At 53.9% G+C, this 17370-nt stretch overlaps 1 protein-coding gene across 4 annotated transcripts in view; it reads right to left on the bottom strand.

Annotated features, from left to right (window-relative positions):
- Positions 1–17370, bottom strand: part of ABR (ABR activator of RhoGEF and GTPase) — a 187969-nt gene that overhangs the window by 128457 nt on the left and 42142 nt on the right. The window contains exon 1 of one of the 4 annotated variants that reach the window (XM_027975168.2): positions 15016–15384. The exons of the other annotated variants lie outside the window; for them this stretch is intronic. Within the exon in view, the coding sequence (XP_027830969.1) occupies positions 15016–15076 (61 nt within the window). The 5' untranslated portion in view covers positions 15077–15384. Of the gene's footprint in view, positions 1–15015; positions 15385–17370 lie in introns of those variants that run through there. 4 annotated transcript variants of the gene reach the window in all.

The raw sequence follows: 17370 nt of genomic DNA, 5'->3' as shown, positions 1-17370 counted from the left end.
CCTGCCTGCCAATGCAGGACACGCAGGTTTGATCCCTGGGTCAGGAAGATCCCTTGGAGAAGGAAATGGCAATCCACTCCAGTTTTCTTGCTTAAGAAATCCCATGGACAGAGGAACCTGGTGGGCTACAGTCCATGGGGTCACCAACAGTTGGACAGAACTGAGCATGTATGCGCACGTCCCAAATATTGCATAGGACGTACTTCTGCTAAGACAAGTATTCATTGTTTTAACTAAACTTCAAATTTAACTGGGCATCCTGTGTTTGTATTTGCTAAAAAATTGGGCAACCCTACTGGTGGGGTTGATAAGATTTTTCCCATTTTATACGAGAGGAAAAGGAAGCTCAAAGAGGTGAAGTGAATCACCAGAGGTGACTGTCCCAGCAAGCGTTCAAAGGCTCCGTCCCCTTCCCTCTGGCTGCTCTGCACTCAGAAGGGCTCAGGAATCAGAGATACAGCCCTCCATCACCTGCCGGCGGCATCCAGAACCTGCTCCTCAGCCCCCAGGCAGGAGCCTGAATGCAGGAAGAGACATTTTTTAATTTTTTTCCAGAGAGAGGGAGGCTACTGCTCCCCAAAACCAGTGCACTGGGGGGGCCTTCCTGCAGGGGAGGGCGCTTGGGAGGCGGTCCCCGTGGGGGCTGTGGTCAGCCAGGGCGGCACCCGCAGCTCTTCCGGGAGCTGCCCCTGGCTGGGGCTGAAATCTGGAGGCAAAAGAGCCCAGGAGAAAACTCAGGAAGCACCAAAGGAAACTTCTCAGGAAGTCCTGAAATATTTCCACAGCCAGGAGAGAAAAGCTTAAAGTGAAAGCAGCTATGGGCTGGCCTCTCAGAGCCCAGGGCATGACCACGGCATCTGGGAAGCCCCGGCCCAGGTCACAGGGCCCCCTTCCCAGAGCCCCCACAGATGGTCTGGCCTCGTGGGCTCCGCAGAATGGCCCACCTGCTCCACTCTGCTCTCCCAGACCAGACTTGGGCTGACTTCAGTCATTCTCAGCTCTATTTTTAGTGGAAGGTGACAAGACACAACAAATGTTCAAAGCAGGACAATGAAATCACCTGATTCCTCTGCAGGGTCCGGGACCTTGGCCAACCTTTGCTGGGAGCAGGGACAAGAAGGGTTCTAGGAACCTCCAGGGGGCTTCTCTTAGAGCCAGGGTCTAGAGCCACTCCCCAGTCTGAAACTTCCCAGGAAGGTGACCTTCAGCTTCACCCTCACCTGGCTGAGAAAGGCCAAAGCGCATGCCTCCAGGCAAAGTAACAGCTCTGACTGGGGATGGTGGTGTGTCTAGGGAGCTGTGAAGAATTCAGTGGGGCTGCAGGGTGGGGAGTGTGATAAAGAGAGCAGGAGGTGAGGCTAGAGAAGGCTGGAGACAGTGTCTGAAAAGGCTCCCACCATGCGTGCTAAGGAGTTTAGATTTTATCCTCCAGGGAGGAGGGAGGTGGGAAGATGGTAGCCTAGTGAGTGATGGAATCAGATCCTCCAGCAGGGCTTGAGGAGTCCAGGGCCTTCCTACTGAACGGGCATCACCTGGGGGCTTGTTAGAAATGCCAAGCAGGAGGCCCTATCCAAACCTTCTGTACCAGGATCTGCATCCTTACAAGATGCCCCAGCTGATTAGTGGGTCAAGGTGAGGCCCTGAGTTACGGCTGGGGCAGAGACAGGGTCGACGGTTTGACCTCTCCAATAGCCTTTTCTTTCTGTTTTTTTTAAAAGAGACATTTTATTTTACTTTTAATTTTGGCTGTGCAGGCTCTTCATTTCAGTACATGGTCTTTCTCTACTGTGGCACACAAACTTAGTTGCTCCGACCATGTGGGATCCCATGTAGGGTCTTAGTTCCCTGACCAGGGATGGAACCCATACCCCCTGTATTGCAAGGCGAATTCTTAACCACTGGACCACCAGGGAGGTCCCTCCAATAGCCTCTTCTAACTCCCGTCTGTCTTCCCCCTGCTTAGCTCCACTGCCTCCTTGCATCCTCCCTGCCCCGTGATTCTCTTAGGCGGCCCCTATATTAAAACAACACATCCTTCTCCTAGAGCATCTCCCCCTACAGCGTCCTTCTCTTCATACCCCCTCACCGCCTATAATGCATTTCCAAGCTCTCAAGTGCTCAGGGCGCAGCTGAGTGTTGGAAAGGGAGGTGCATGCAGTGGTTAAGAGTCAGTCCCCAAATCAGACTGGGTGTGCAGAGGAGCTGTGCAAACACACAGATGCCAGCGGCCAATCCCAGGTTCTCACGCTGAGGGCCCTGGCATTTGAGAATCTCTGGTGAGGAGCATAAGCCAGGGCATCACACAGACCTGGGTTTAGACCCCAGCTCAGCTCTTCCTAGGCTAGGTGACCTTCGGAAAACTGTTTACCCTCTCCAGAATCTTGGGGGGGGAAAATGGATAAAAATAGTTGAGAACTCTGCAGGGGGGTTGAAGATTAAATGGGACATTGTTTGTCAAGTGCTTAAGGACACTGTCTGACACCCTATAAATGGCAGCCTTTGTTATTCTTCATGCCTCTAAGGAGTTTACAGTCTGGTAGAGAAGAAATGACAACAGGCACAAAGCCTACATTGGTAAACACTACGAAACAATAGATAAAAGGGCTCAGTGATGTGGCCTGAGCAAGCAGTGTTCAGGTTCTGAGCTGGGATGCTCACTGAGGCCAGTGCAAAATCAGGCAGAGGGGCTTCCTGGACGTGGTGGCAACCAGGGCTGAAGCTTAAGCACAGAGCTTGGCTGCGGAATGGTGAGGGGTCTTAGTGGCTAGAGCAGGGGGCGCGTGCTGGGATGCTGGCAAATCTGAATGGATAGTGCGAGGTGTCCTGCAGCACGGGGGATATCTTGAAGGCATTTGGATTGGATGGGGAAGAAAACGCCCCACTGAGAATTTCTGGGCAGAGGAGAAGTAGATGGAAGCAGGTTGAGTGTGGGTGGGCACATGCGTGCTTGCTAAGTCGCTCAGTCGTGTCCGACTCTTTGCAACCCCAGGGACTGTAGCCCACCAGGCTCCTCTGCCCATGGGATTCTCCAGGCAAGAATACTGGAGTAGGTTGCCATGACCTTCTCCAGGGAATCTTCCCAACCCAGGGATTGAACCAGCATCTCTTATGTCTCCTGCAATGGCAGGCGGGTTCTTTACTACTAGCACCACCGGGGAAGCCCCCAGCTTGAGTGCAGTACCAGCCATCTGGATGGAGAGTGGCATCTCAGGGTCAGGGAGGGAGTTTGCTCAGGTGTCTGCAGCTAGGGCCTGGCTGTGATGGGAGCTGACCAGCCGTGATGGGAGCTGACCAGCCGTCATGGGTCCTCAGTCAAGAAACAGCTCCTCATCAGATTTGCATCCTGTCCATCCTTTCTAGGGAGAGAAGACAGGACCCAAAGTTCCAGTGGTCCAGTGGTTAAGAGTCCACCTTGTAATGCAGGGGACACTGGTTTGATCCCTGGTCCAGGAAGATCCCATGTGCTATGGGGTAACTAAGCCCGTGCATCACAACTACTGAGACCACACCCTAGAGTCCGTGCTCCACAACAAGAGAAACCACTGCAGTGAGAAGCCTACACACCTCAACTAGAGAGTAGCCCCTGCTCCTGGCAGCTAGAGAAAGCCTGCACACAGCAACCAAGAGCAGCGCAGCCAACAGTAAATTAATTTTTTTAAAAAAGCCCCTGCTTTGGGTCTCTAAAAGTTCTGTACCCAAAAATGGCACAAGATGCCCACTGACTCATCCAGGTCAGGAGTGGCCACAGAGTCTGCAAAACGTCTGCAGACCAAATGCAAAGGAAAACACAGCCCTTCCACAGAGCTGGGTGGCACACCAGCTGGTTGCTTATTAACCCTCTCAATGATGCACTAGAAAATTAACAACTGAGGTTTTCTGCTCCATTAACACCAAAGTTTGCTCTGAGCAGGGGGTGTTGGGGGGTGGGGACAGGGAAGGTTTTGTCTAGACAGAAGAACTCATGAAGGCCAGCTGCCCGGGCTTCTGTCACTCAGGAAGAGCGTAGGCAGAGGGGACTTAGGGTATTCCCCATGGCAGGTGTCCCCGCTGCCCCGGCAGAGTCCCCAGGAGAGGCCAGCCACTCCCTCCTCTTCTCCTTAAAATGAGAGTAACAACCTTTCACAGGTTTACCGTGAGAACAAAATGAGACTGTGAATGTGGGAGCACCAGCTCAGGTATGGTGCTCACCAGGTATCCCATCAATGGCTTCATTATTTTGATTGGGAAACAGAAGGGTCTGACTTGGATCAGGGTCCACAAGGCAGTCTCCTAGGAGACGGTATAAAGAACACTGGGGCCCTGCTACCCAAATTGTGGTCCCTAGATCGTCAGCAGCAGCACTGGCATCATCCGGGAACTTGCTAGAACATAGAATCTCAGGCCTCAGCCCAGTCCTACTGAATAAGAATCTGCATCTTAACAAGAGCCTCAGGCCATTATTCCTGGTGGCTCAGATGGTAAAGAATCCGCCTACAACCTGTGAGAACTGGGTTCGATCCCTGGGTTGGGAAGATGCCCTGGAGGAGGGTACGACAACCCACTCGTATTCTCGCCTGGAGAATCCCCATGGACAGAGGAGCCTGGTGGGCTACAATCCATGGGGTCACAAAGAGCTGGACACCAAGCGACTAAGCACACACAGGCTATTAAAATGCACAACGGGGACTTTCCCTGGTGCTCCAGTGTTAAGAGTCCGCCTTTCAATGCAGAGGGTGCAGGTTCGATCCCTGGTCGGGGACCTAAGATCCCACATGCTTCTCGGCCAAAAACACCAAAACAGAAACAATGCAGTAACAAATTCAATAAAGACCAAAAAAAAAAAAAGAAAGTCCATATAAAAAAATAATCTCTAAAAAATGCACAACAGACTTTGAGAATTTGCTCTAGTATATTTGTTCCTAGGAAAAACCAGTTTCTCCCCTCCCCTCTCCCGGCTCAGGAAATATGGGGCCCAGGGCTCCAGGTGGATGGCGGCAGAGGATGCAGATGCCACAGCCCTCTAATTAGCACCTGCTTGCTTGCCACGCTGCACTGAAGCACACCAGAGCACATGTTGAGAAAATTACTCCCTTCCTGATTTCTTTCAATCTTTCCTGCTACTGTTTAGTACCAGTATGTCTCTAATATCTATCTTCTGTTTCCTTCCGTTTAAACAGAGACACAGGAGGCTCAGACCTACAGCCTTCCAAGGGCAACAGTGTATAACTAGAACTAATAACACTGTTGAGTATTATTTATTTGCAAGGAAACTATTTATTGAAAGAGATACAGATTTTTTCTTTCTAGGTAAATGATATTTAAAATAATGAATCAAGTGGAAAGAAAAACAGTTAAGTCCATAATAACAGAAGTGTGTGACTCTGGCAAAAATCACAACAGTGGTATGTAAATTACGGCAGTTTCATAAGTCATTATTCCTTACAGTGCATCTCGTCCACTTATTTTCTTCATATTGCAGGTCATGAAATCAATATTGTAGGTCATGACCAACACTTCTCGGGTTTGTTTTTAATGCAGTGGACTGGAACAGACTAGAAGGGCACAAAATGATTTGTACATTGCAAACGTGATAGAACAGTAAGTACTATCCCATGAACTCCTGTTCAGTTTGTGTGTGCCCTGGCTCACAATGTAAAATGTCTGTATTCTGTATGAGAGGTAGTCCAAAGAGTTAGTGAGTCACTCATCTAGTCCAGCGCTTCCCTGATAGCTCAGCTGGTGAAGAATCTGCCTACAATGCAGGAGACCCCGTTTGATCCCTTGGTCGGGAAGATCCCCTGGAGACGGGAAAGGTGACCCACTCCAGTATCCGGGCCTGGAGAATTCCATGGACTGTATTGAAAAGAGTTGGATAAGACTGAGCGACACACACACACACACAGACACACACACACACACACAGACACACACACAGACACACAGACACACACACAGACACACACACACACACACAGACACACACACACAGAGACACACACACACAGACACACACACACAGACACACACACAGACACACATACACAGACACACACACACAGACACACAGACACACACACACAGACACACACACAGACACACACACAGACACACACACACAGACACACACACACACAGACACACACACACACACACACACACACACACACACACCCCTCCCTAGCCCAATTTCCCTTTGGTAGGGGCCCCTGACCTCTGCTAACTTAATTCCAATGGGGGGTGGGGAAGAGCGGGAAGACGGGAGGAGGGGAGGAGGAGAGGAGGAGAGGAGGGGAGGCGGGGAGGCGGGGAGGCGGGGAGTTGACTCCTTTGGCCAGGCCACCCATGAGCAGATCTCCAGGTCCCATCACAGCTCTCTGGGTCCTCTCTCACGACAGAACTGATAACAACAGCCCCTCCCACGAGCTATTATGTGGATGCTTCCCGGTCCTGCTGAGGTGAGGAAAGACTCAAGCATTGACCCAGAACGAAGAGTGGAGACACTCGAGCGTGAAACGTGCCATTTTTGGAGGGACAGGATCCCCTCTCCAGGCCCTCTCAACCCTCCCCGGCTTGGGCAGCCCTGTTTCATTGGCTTTCCCCAGAAGATGCCTTTTCCCTCCACGAGCAGCGAAGAAGAGGGGGAAGGAGGCTGGGGGCGAGGCCGGAAGAACGGGAGAAAGCTCTGGGTGGGGGAGGGGACAGAGGTCACCTCCGGGTGGCGCTTGAAGGATGCACTTGTCAAGGTGGAGCCTCTGGTTCTGCTTGCAACCTGGACTCACACGGAGGGCAGGAGCACACCAGGGCAGCAGGAGGAAGAAGGCTGAGGCAAGTTCAAGGTGGTGGGAGGAAGGCGTCAGGAACGCCTAAGACTGGGGAGCAGCTGGAATTTCACATTAGCCTCTCTACAAACAGAAGAGCCAGGGAGGGGGTGGTTTATGGGTCCCTACACCCTACCAAGAAGGAGTTCCTAAAAATGCCTGCAGACTCAGAAGGAAGGAAGCGGCCTATGACATTCTGAGCAGCGAAGGGAAAGGAAGAGAGTGGAAGCGACCCTCCCCTCCCCTCATCTCCACTTTTATCCTTCTGCTTGGGTGGTCAGCTCAGGACAGGCTTTTACCCCCTTTATCATCACCCCCAAAACTCTCCACATACCAATCTTTGCAGCAAGCCCTCAGATCATGTCCTGGCCTTTCTGGCTCCAGCCAAAGAGGGGCCTTCCACTGTAGCAGACACCGGCCTTCACAGAGGCCTGAACTCTGGGCAGGGGACTCTGGGCCTGCGCTGGAGCCACCCCATCACCAGCATGCTGTGCGTGGGTGAGTTCAAATGCAGAAGCTGGATCTGTGGCCCAACTGGCCCTGGGCCTCAGAAAAGGGCCTTGGTGCATGGTGGCCTGATTAATGCCCGAGAGCTCACCTCATTTCCCTTTGGAAACTGTGGTGGTGAATTTAAAAAGGCCTGAGATCAGAGCCAATGCGCCAGGGCTCAGCCAAGTCCTCGCCTTCTCTAGTCCCCACCCACTTGTCCTTTGCCTTGCTCGGCTCTCGAAAATGGGCCTTAGCTGTTGCCCGTCCCTGCCCTCCAGTCTATTTTCTCTCCTTCCTCTTTATTTATTTTGGGGTTAACACAGAGTAACTTGCCAGGAATCCAGGGACGAGGTAACTCTGGGATAAGGGGTTCAAGCACCCATGGGAGGGTTCCTTGGGATCCATTTTTAGGAAGAGGCAGCCCAGCCGGTGGGCACTTACAGGGCACCTGAAGGCTGAGAGCTGTCCAAATACCATGGGGGGACCAAGACCATCTCCACAGTTGTCCTTCTAGTTAGAGAGATGAACAGATCAATCAACCTCCAAAAAATACCAGCTGCCATGAAAGGCAAGGGAGTCAGAGAAAGAGGGGTTAAGAGTCAGGCCAGGGGATTTCCCTGGTGGTCCAGTGGTTAAGACTCCACGCTCCCAATGAAGGGGGCCCGGGTTTGGTCTCACATACCACTAGATCCCCATTCCACAGCTAAGAGTTCACATGCTGCAACTAAAGACCCTGCCTGCTTCAACCAAGATGCGGATGCAGCCAAATAAATACAAATGCTGCTGCTAAGTCGCTTGAGTCGTGTCCGACTCTGAGTGACCCCACAGCCCACCAGGCTCCCCCGTCTGTGGGATTCTCCAGGCAAGAGTACTGGAGTGGGTTGCCATTCCCTTCTCCGAAATAAATAAAAATATCTATTAAAAAAATGAGGCCAATTCTATGCTTGACTCCTGGCTTGCACTCTAGGACCTTGAATTAATTACTTAACTTCCCTGAGTCCCAGTTTCCTCCCTGTAGTGATAATTCCTTCTTACCTCATAAGGTAGGGACTGTTGAGGATTAGTGATAAGACATGGGCAGTGCCCAGGGGCGTGCTGACACACAGTAGGTCCTCATGGGTGTTGGCTAAGATCGTTATTGCTGTTGGCAGCTGAATCGGCTATAGGTAGAGTTGCAGCCATCTGCAACTCAACTACAGTTGAGAACTGACCTGGCTCAAACCAGGAGACCTTCGGCAATAACTTAACCTCTCAGGGCCTCGGAGTCCTCATCCGTAGGCCAGGGGGATGATAAAAAGTGCCTTGGTGAGTTGTTAGGGTAATGTAAGAAAGTACCTAGCACAGCATCTGACACACAGTAGGGCTAGTTAAACATTATGGCTTTTTCCATTCTTCCTAAACCAAACAGAAAAACCTAAAATCTATGAGCTTGGCTGGACTACTGGGCTTTCTTTTCCTTGGGCCCAGTGGTTGCGAGAGACCCATGGATGAGGTTTCCATGTGGCTTTGCAGAGCTCAGAGCTCTTATGTCCATAAGAGGTCCCACAGCACAACTCCAGAGGCGCCATCACATAGAGCACACAGTCACCCAGACCCCTCAGAAAGGGATTGTTCTCCTAAAGCTGTGCCTTCAAAGGGAGGCATTCACTCAAAACGATGGACTGTATGCAGCTTAGGCCCAGGGTAACTTGCAACTGAATAGGGTGACCACAAGTGAGGAAATCAATTGCTGCTGTGGGGAGTGGCTACCCCCAGCTCGGAAAATAACTAGGCTTAATTATACAACATCTTCGGTCTCCATGATCTTGATCCATTAAACCCTCACAGCTGGCCAGGAGGCAATGCCCAGGAGGAAGGGGTTAGCCCAGCACACTAATAGGATCAGCCCTTCAATCCCATGAAGGTAATTATGGTCACATTCTTCCCCAGCAGTCCTGAGTAAACCCACAGCTCATGTTCGTGCTCAAGTTGCTTCAGTCGTGTCTGACTCTTTGTGATGGTCCATAGCGCACCAGGCTCCTCTGTCCAGGCAAGAATACTGAAGTGGGTTGCCATGCCCTCCTCCAGGGGATCTTCCTCACCCAGGGTGCCAAAAAGGTTGAGGATCACTGGTCTTGAGGGGCATGAGGACCTCAGAGGTGAGGGTGGAGGAAAGGGGGGAGGGCACGTGACCAATTAGGTCATCACAGAGCCCACCCTGTCTCCCAAAGACCACGTTGACCCTGTCAGTTTCTATGTGGCCAGTAAACCCATATTCGTTTTTCATCCAGCAGTGTGGAAGAAATGGCAGGAAGAGAAGACAGGAATAAAGGGCAAGGGTAGAAAACCAAGAGAGGCCCAAATGAAATCTGAGCCTGGGGGAAAAGATTTGGTTGCCCCATCTGCAGTGGGTCACAGGTCCAGCTGGCTCTGTCTCAGAGGGCTCTGTGACAAACGCCCTGGGCAAGGGGTAGGCTTGGGCCTCTATCCCCAACCCTCCTATCCAGGTGCATGCTATCATTTGCCCGTAGCCCTTCTTTCTTCTCCCCCATTTACAGGATCAGGTTCTCCCCCAGCTTCGGGGACAAGCAGAATGCTCCCACTGCCCCCCAGGGGCATCCATGGCTCGGCCATATCTTGCCCTAAGGAATGCAAGCAAGGGCAGACCAAGGCCACAAGTCAAAAGAAAAATCAGCTTCTTCTATGCAGCCCTGGAGAGAGGTGAGCCTGCAGGCCTCTTCCCTGGTACTCAGTGGAAAGCGCCAAGACCCTGTAGGTAGAATGTGGCGGGTCCTCCAAGCCCCATGGATCACCTCAGCCTACCAGAGCCAGGGGCCTGGCCGAGGCAGCTGATGACGTGGAGATGACACGCGGTTGTCCTGAAGCTGCCTGTCACCCCAAAGGGCTCAAGCCGAGCCAAACAGCTGCAGCACCAACGCTGGCAGCGAAGGCTTCCAATCACGTAATCACAAGCCCCAGCAATGCGTGGGACTCCCTTGGGGGGTCTCCGACTCCACTACAAGCTACTACAATTACCAAATCCACACAGCCAGAAACTTGTGAATGGGCCAGCTAATGGGTTTCTGGGGTTTCGGATGGAGTCAGGAGTTAAAGGAGCCAAGAACCCGGAAGTCTTTTCCCTCTCATACTCACTCGTGCAACCAAAGCTTACTGTGGGCTTACTACGGCACAAGGCCTTGGGCTAGGCACCAGCGAAGAACCTGGTTCAACACTCTGCCCCTGCCCGTCCCCTTGCACCCTTCCCAGCCCCTTCCAAACTCCTCGGGCAGCCTTTCATGGATCCGCTCAGTGACAAAAGCTGGGATGAGCTGGACAGCTGAGCAGTTAAAGAGCACTCCTCCTCTTCAAAACATTCAAGAAATATTAACCAATTAATCTCCATTGCACCCACGTGAGACATCAGAGCTTCACTCTACAGAGGAGTGTGCATAACAAAGGTGTCAGAATCGCCCCCAGACCCAGAGAACAACCCAAGTTTTCCCTCCTACCCACTCTCCTCCCATCTTCTGCCCTCCTAGCTGATTCTTCACAAATGCTCCTGTCACTCCTTCCTTTCTCTAAAGAACAGTAACACCAGCAACCACAACAATGACGAAAAACTACATTTCTCTGAGTAGGTGACTTAATTCTTCTGCCAGGCCCACCTATCGGACTCCAGCAGTCATGTCAATTACGGGCTGGTGAAGACAGGAATAAATGACTGGGGCTTAGCCACGGGACAAGAAAGCATCCATTTGCAGGTGTTCACTGGCACACACTGGGTTAGTCTGATGTGGCCTGGGTAAGAGAGTTGCCCTGATCAAGCCCACATCAACTGTCAGGCCAGTGGCTTGGTCTTTGGTGCAGCTAACATAGGAATATGGTGGGAAACTGAGACAGGTTCATGGTCATCTGGAGATGGGTTTGTATTCTCATAGCCCCAAATGGTTTCCTGCCCATTAGACAGGGCACCGAGTCTGTAAGGGGCATAAAAATATCACCGGAGGCAGAAATTTCCCTTGGAAATGCTGTTTCAGGTGACAGAAGTGAGCTCCGAAAGGCAGGTTCTAATAACAGATGATCATGCTCTGCCTTCTATGACATCCCAATAATAGAGGCTTTTGCTTGGCTCCATAGAGTGAGCATGTCTGAGGCCAGAGTTAAATCTCCTGGGACAAAAAAGAGGCTAGAAGGGCAAAGGCATACCTTAAATGTACCTTAAATTAGTCCTCAGTTCTCTCTTAAAGAAATCCTGAACATATAGTGAAAGATTTTCATCTCCACTCAGAGGGATAAGAGAAAGTTTCAGAGCACCCCGCCCCTTTTTATTATTCTATAGAACTTAATTTGATCCAACCTGATTCCATGGTACAGAAGGAAGCCAAGAGAAAGTGGTAAGTATTTAGTGGAAGGAATAGTGAAAGAGAGAAGATAAAATGAAGAACACAGGCAGAAAACACAGACACAGAGACAACAGCTCCGTGCAGAGAGAAACACACCAGCTTCAGGGAAATAATCTAGGCAAGGCCCTGAGAGGCACAGCTGATGCTATGATGTGAATGTAGGAAAATGAATGTCCCTTCCAGGGACAGGAAGTGGGGTGGCAGGAACCCTCATCCACCATGCTAGCTGACCACGGGCAAAGACCTTGCTCCAGTCCGTCCCAGATCACACGGGCAGCTGGGAGCCAACCCATCTCTCTGCGCCATCACTGCAGACCTTCAGGACTTCAACAATAGGGGAAAGAGGGAGTCTGCTGTCTACCCCTTATCAAGGGACCATCAAGCTGCCATGGAAGTGTGTACAGATGCGACAGCCAGAAAGAGTGAGCTGACAATTCCAAAGGCTGGCACCTTAGGCATACAGAACCACCAGCCTCAGTGAAATCAGACAGAGCCTCAAACACCCCTGCCTTGGCTTCAGGACCAGTCTCCAATTCCTCCAAGAGACACAGAGTCAAGTGAGGCTCAGAATCACTGAGACCCCTTACCCTGCTGGGCCACTCTGGGGACAACACTGAGACAGAGGACCAGAGTGACAGATGTCCCCCACTGCAAGACTGTGAATAAGCTCAGACATATCTGGGTGACACTCAAGAGTCTTCCTCAACATCCTACGGTAGGATCTGAATCCCAGCTTTGTCACTTATCAGTCATGTGACCTAGGGTAATGATTTGAGCCTAGCCAGCCACTTTTCCCATAAAAGAGAGATAAGACTACCCGTCTTGCAGAGTTGTGAGGTTTGCAGAGACTGGATGGAGAGCACCCAGCACAGTGCCTGGCACACGGCAGGTCCTTGGAGATGCTACTATCACTGCCACCAGGACTTTCACGTCCCTGAGAAGTATCCTGGCTACCCTGTGCCCTGTGTACACCCCCTTTATGATTCCTGATGGATTTGGCTTTTGTGGGGACTTGCCACCCCAGGACTGTGAGACCTGTAACCAAATAGCTTCCCGAGAGGCATGGGAACTTCCTTGGGGAGCCACAAAACCATGCTGCCAGGCAAATGACAGCTCGGGTATTTGTTTTAATTTAGGCTCTTGTCAAGAGGAAACTTCATGGCTAACAGCCCAAACATGACTGCACAGCACCTCCCCAGGAAGCCTCATTCTACAGCTCTCCAATAAGCTGTTTGGAAGAAGGAGGCAAGGACTCCTCACACTGCTGCCAAGCCAGTGCCCCACCCCCACCTCCCCTCTATCCAGGCTGCCCCAGGAGCCCAGAGGCCAAGGCAGCAGCAGAAGGGTAGACAGTTCAGATGCCAGACTGCCTGAGTCAGGGCTGATTAACAGGCACCCCCCACAAAGAAGCCCTCAGTCGAATTCCCCTTTCCAATCCCACCTTCCTCTAATTGGAAATTTTCAAAGCAATTTTGCTGCTTTGCTCCAGGTTGTGTATGTGTTGGAGGGAGGGGGGGGTGGGGAGACAGGTATTGGGGTAGAGTGGAGGATGTCAGGAAAACTTGGGATTGACCAGATAGATGATCAGGCAGGGGAGGCTTCTTTAAGGCAATGAAGAGAAAGCCAGAGACAGCTTTTTGTAGGATTCTAGGCCTTGGGAAATAGGGAAAGCAGGACTGGGTTTTGCAAAGAGCCAGAAATATTCAGGAACATAAGCTGCATGTGAATATGAGGCATTGTTATGACTGTTTTTTGCAAGCGCACAGTGAAGAGGAGGTCACTAACCCTCCCTTTGGGGTCAGGAGCTGATCTGTAGCCGGGCTCTGAGCAGATGTGTGCCCCCATTCAGGCAGACACGTGTGTGCACACACGCCACACAGCAGCCGTGGACCCTGACCTTCACCCAGTGGTGCTGGCCTCTGCAGGGGAAGGAGCAGAGGGAGCAGCTGGGCTTGGCGCAGGACTGGCACCCAGGGGATCCAGCTTTGCTCTTTTGATGTTGAAAAACCAAAGCAGAATGAACCATCACAAGGAGAGCTGCTGGGGGGAGGAAAGGAAGGGAAAACAGATTGGGGGGGGGGGGAGGAAAAGGATGGAGGGGGAGGAGGAGAAGAGGGGGGAGAAAAAGCTATGGGGAATGATGGGGACCCAAGGGGAAACAGAGGTCAGAGGCTGGGTAATGAGTACTGAGAAGCCTCCAGGGCAAGAATTTGGGGTTCAAGGGATCAACTTGTCCACTCTCCCCACCATTCAAACCAGGTTAACCCTGACATGTAGCCTTGTTCCGCGGCATCTAGAGTCCAGAAGGGGGAACCTGGTTCCACCTGCCTCCCCCGTGGGACCCTAGGCTGGGAGACCTAGCAAGAGAAAGTGGGCCGGTTCCCCTGAAGCGACCAGGAAGGGCAAAATCCACTTAATACCTTCTTCAGGAGCCAGTAGAACCCTCTCTCTTCCTATACCACTGAAAGCTTGGGGACGATGTCTCAAGGGAGGGGTGGGCAAAATGCAGTGCTTTAGCCACCTAAGCAAGAGTGAGGGTGGGGTGGGGGGAAGGGGGTGAGGGGAAGGGGACGCTCAAGGCTGGGCGTAAGCCCCCAGAAGGTAGGCGTGATCACTTACACATCCCCAGCACCAGTGCAAGAGCAATCACATGATCGAGGCAGATTTGGGAACGAGGAGGGTGGAAACGCGGAGAAGGGTTTTTTTTTTTTTCTTTGGGGGGGGGGGGGGGGGGGAGGAAGGAGGGTGATGGTGGGGATGATGATGAGCCTGGCAGGAAAGACTGCTGAGCTGGGGGTTTTCAGGTCCTTCATCCAAACGGCCCCCGGCGGAGATCGACAGCTACAGTCTCCCTTACCATACGACCCCACCCCCACCCCGAAACACCCTGGCCTCAGGGTGTCCCTGAGATGGCAAGTCCAGACGCCAAGGACTTCGCCAAAATGGCCTTTCTGCTTCGGGGTGCACAGAAGGAGCAGCCCGCCGGGGAGCGGGGGTCAACACACTACGGGGCTCTTCCCCTCCGCTCCAGGGTTGGGGAGAGCTCGGTTACACAACAGGTGGGAGAGGGGTGACACAGCTCTCCTGGCTCCGTCGATCCACTGCGCCCCCTTCACCCCCGCTCCGGCTGGAAGTCCACTCTGGGGATCCCATCAGCGACTGATCGCGGGGCGCCAAGCCGCTCCTCCCGCCTCCCGGCCCGCCAGGCACCTGGGCGGCCGTGCCGGCAGCCCCCAGCCCGCTCCAGCCAAGCCCAGCAACGCGAACCCGGGGGGCCGTCGGGGCTCCACGCGGGGCTCCGGGACGCGTTCCCGCCCGACCTCCCCGGCCCGCGCGCACACACGTACTGCTGTAGAGGGTGTCGATCCAGGAGAGGCGCGGCAGGCCCCGATGGCTCAGCGGCTCCATGCCCGCGGCTCCGCACGGCTGCGGCGGCGAAGGCTCCGTCAGATCGGAAACCCGACCCTCATCGCACAACAAAGGAGGGAGGGCGCGGGCGGCGGGCCCCGCAGGCCGAAGTTGCCGAGTGCTGGGTGGAGGCGAGGGGGAGGCAGGGAAACAGGTAGCAGGGAGGAGCGATCGGAGCCGCCCGGGAGGAGGGGGAGGGCGGGCGAGGGCCGGCGAGCGCCCCCGGGAGCCCTTCCGGCCCCTGCGGCCGCCGCGAGCCCCGCTGCGGATCCCGGAGCTGCGGCCCCGCAGCCCGCCCGCCAACTAGCAACTTCCCCGGGGCTGCGCGGCGCCCAGGGGCGGGGGGCGGGAGCCGCGACCAATCGGCGCGAGGCTCCCGCGCCCCCTCCCCCGCCGCGGCACGCCTCCAGACCCCCCGCAGAGGTGCGGGGAGCAGCCGGTGTCCCCCACCCGGAGAGGGACTCCAGCGGGTGACCGAGGAGGGGGTCTGCGGGGGTCTTCGGGGGGGCGACGCAGACCCAGACTCCTCTTCCTTCCCCTCGCTGGGCTTGGCCAAATTCTGGCAACCCGCAGACTAGGTGCCGCGGGGAGACCTATGGGCCCGCAGGGGTGACATCACCTGCCACCCCAGGATCTCTAAGCGCAGTTTCAGGGGCCAGTGCGGCTGCCAGGCCCCTCCCCTCGGCAAGCCCGGGGAGCGGCGCGGACGGGGTTAACGTCGAGCCCGCCCGCGGGAAGCGTTGGCTGCCCAAGGACTCTTTCCTTCCAAACCTTAACACTGCCTGTCTATTTAGACACTCTTGACCTAAAAGCCAGGCTGCTCCCTGCCCTTCACACCAGGGAGGCGGCGAGCAGAGGAAGGCAGGAGGCCGAGGAGGTCGTCGAGGGGCGTGAAGGACAAACAGGGTTAGAGGAGAGACCCCAGGGTCTCCGCTGGGTCCCCGGCAAGAACCTTCTCTGGGGATTCCAGCGGCAGCGCATCTAAGGAGGGACACCAAGGGTGCATAATCACAAGCTGAGGGAAGTCTGGGCTCAAGATGCCTCTGAGAAGAGACCTTTAGAAACAAAATTCCTCCTAAGACCACCGCCCCCCCACCCCCAGAAAAAAACAGGCAATGAAGAAGCTGGAGTGGGGGAGTTTTATGCCTTCCACTGGGTGCTGGTTCTAAGAGACCCAAGGCAACTCAGCTGCAGGCCTCCTTGGACCAAAGGACCCTGAAGAAGGGACTGGAGGGGCCGGAGGGTCAGGCTAGTGTGGTCCAGGGCAGGGGGCCCGGAAGCTTGTTTCCTGAACCCCAGAGAAGGGAGGCAGTGGGCCCACAAGGGAACCCCTGTGCCGGGCCACTTACCCTGCTTTCACCTCAGAGAGTGAGGTTTCTGCTGATGCAGCAAACCCTTCCACCCCTCATCCCCAAGCTGTGTTAACAGCCGTGACTGTAGGGGACCCAGTTCAATGGGTCCCCTACAAGATGGCCTACAAGATGAAGCTCACCTGGCCTCTACATGGGGGAGTGTTGTCAGCATCCCAGAGCATTTACGGGGGGTGGAGTGCTGTTCTCATCATTCCAAACAACCACAGATCTAATTCTTTTTTTAAAAAAAATGAAAAGCAGTATCATTAACATGCAGTACGGTATTAGTTTCAGATCTTGTTCTTAAAAGGAGAAGCAGACCCTTTTGCATGATGCTGAAAGGAAGCCTGAATCCAGCCCCTTCAGCAGCTTAGGTAGCACCAGAGCTGCCCCAGGGGAGGTGGGGGCCATTGGGCTCACAGAGGTGGGGTGAGCCCCTGGGGAAGATGCAAGGGAAGATGCTTTGGGGGTACAAAGCATCCACAGGTGGCTACAGTGGGTGGTTTTCAACCTGGAGGTCACACTGGCCCCTCCCTGCATCCACTGGGCTCTCCCCCACCCCAGGCCTCCTGGCTCGGGCTCTGACTTTGGCTCTTGTGGGTCTCCCTGCTCAGCTGTCAACCTCCCACCGTCTCTGACTTGCACACAAGACTGGGAGGACCAAGCAAGCAGGCACCTGGAGCTTGGCAGAGAGGGGGGCGTGCATCTCCAATGAGATGCTCCAGAAATAGAGCTGGGATGGGAGAGGAAGCAAACGGGCTCCTGGAGGAACCAGAGGGAGGACGATGAGACAGAGGAGCAGAGAGGGGCCCAGGGCCTCTCTTCTTCCCACCTGGAAGGCACAGACCCAGAAGAAAGGTGCAAGCAGGATACCAGCCCAGGTAAGCAGCAATACAGCCCCCCTCCCCAACAACTCCACCCCCCCGCCCCTCCCCAAGGCAG

Source organism: Ovis aries, chromosome 11 (genome assembly GCF_016772045.2).
Source record: "Ovis aries strain OAR_USU_Benz2616 breed Rambouillet chromosome 11, ARS-UI_Ramb_v3.0, whole genome shotgun sequence".
Lineage (NCBI taxonomy): Eukaryota > Metazoa > Chordata > Mammalia > Artiodactyla > Bovidae > Ovis > Ovis aries.
Note: the sequence above shows the minus strand (reverse complement) of the source record. Positions and strands in the feature narration are given on the sequence as shown.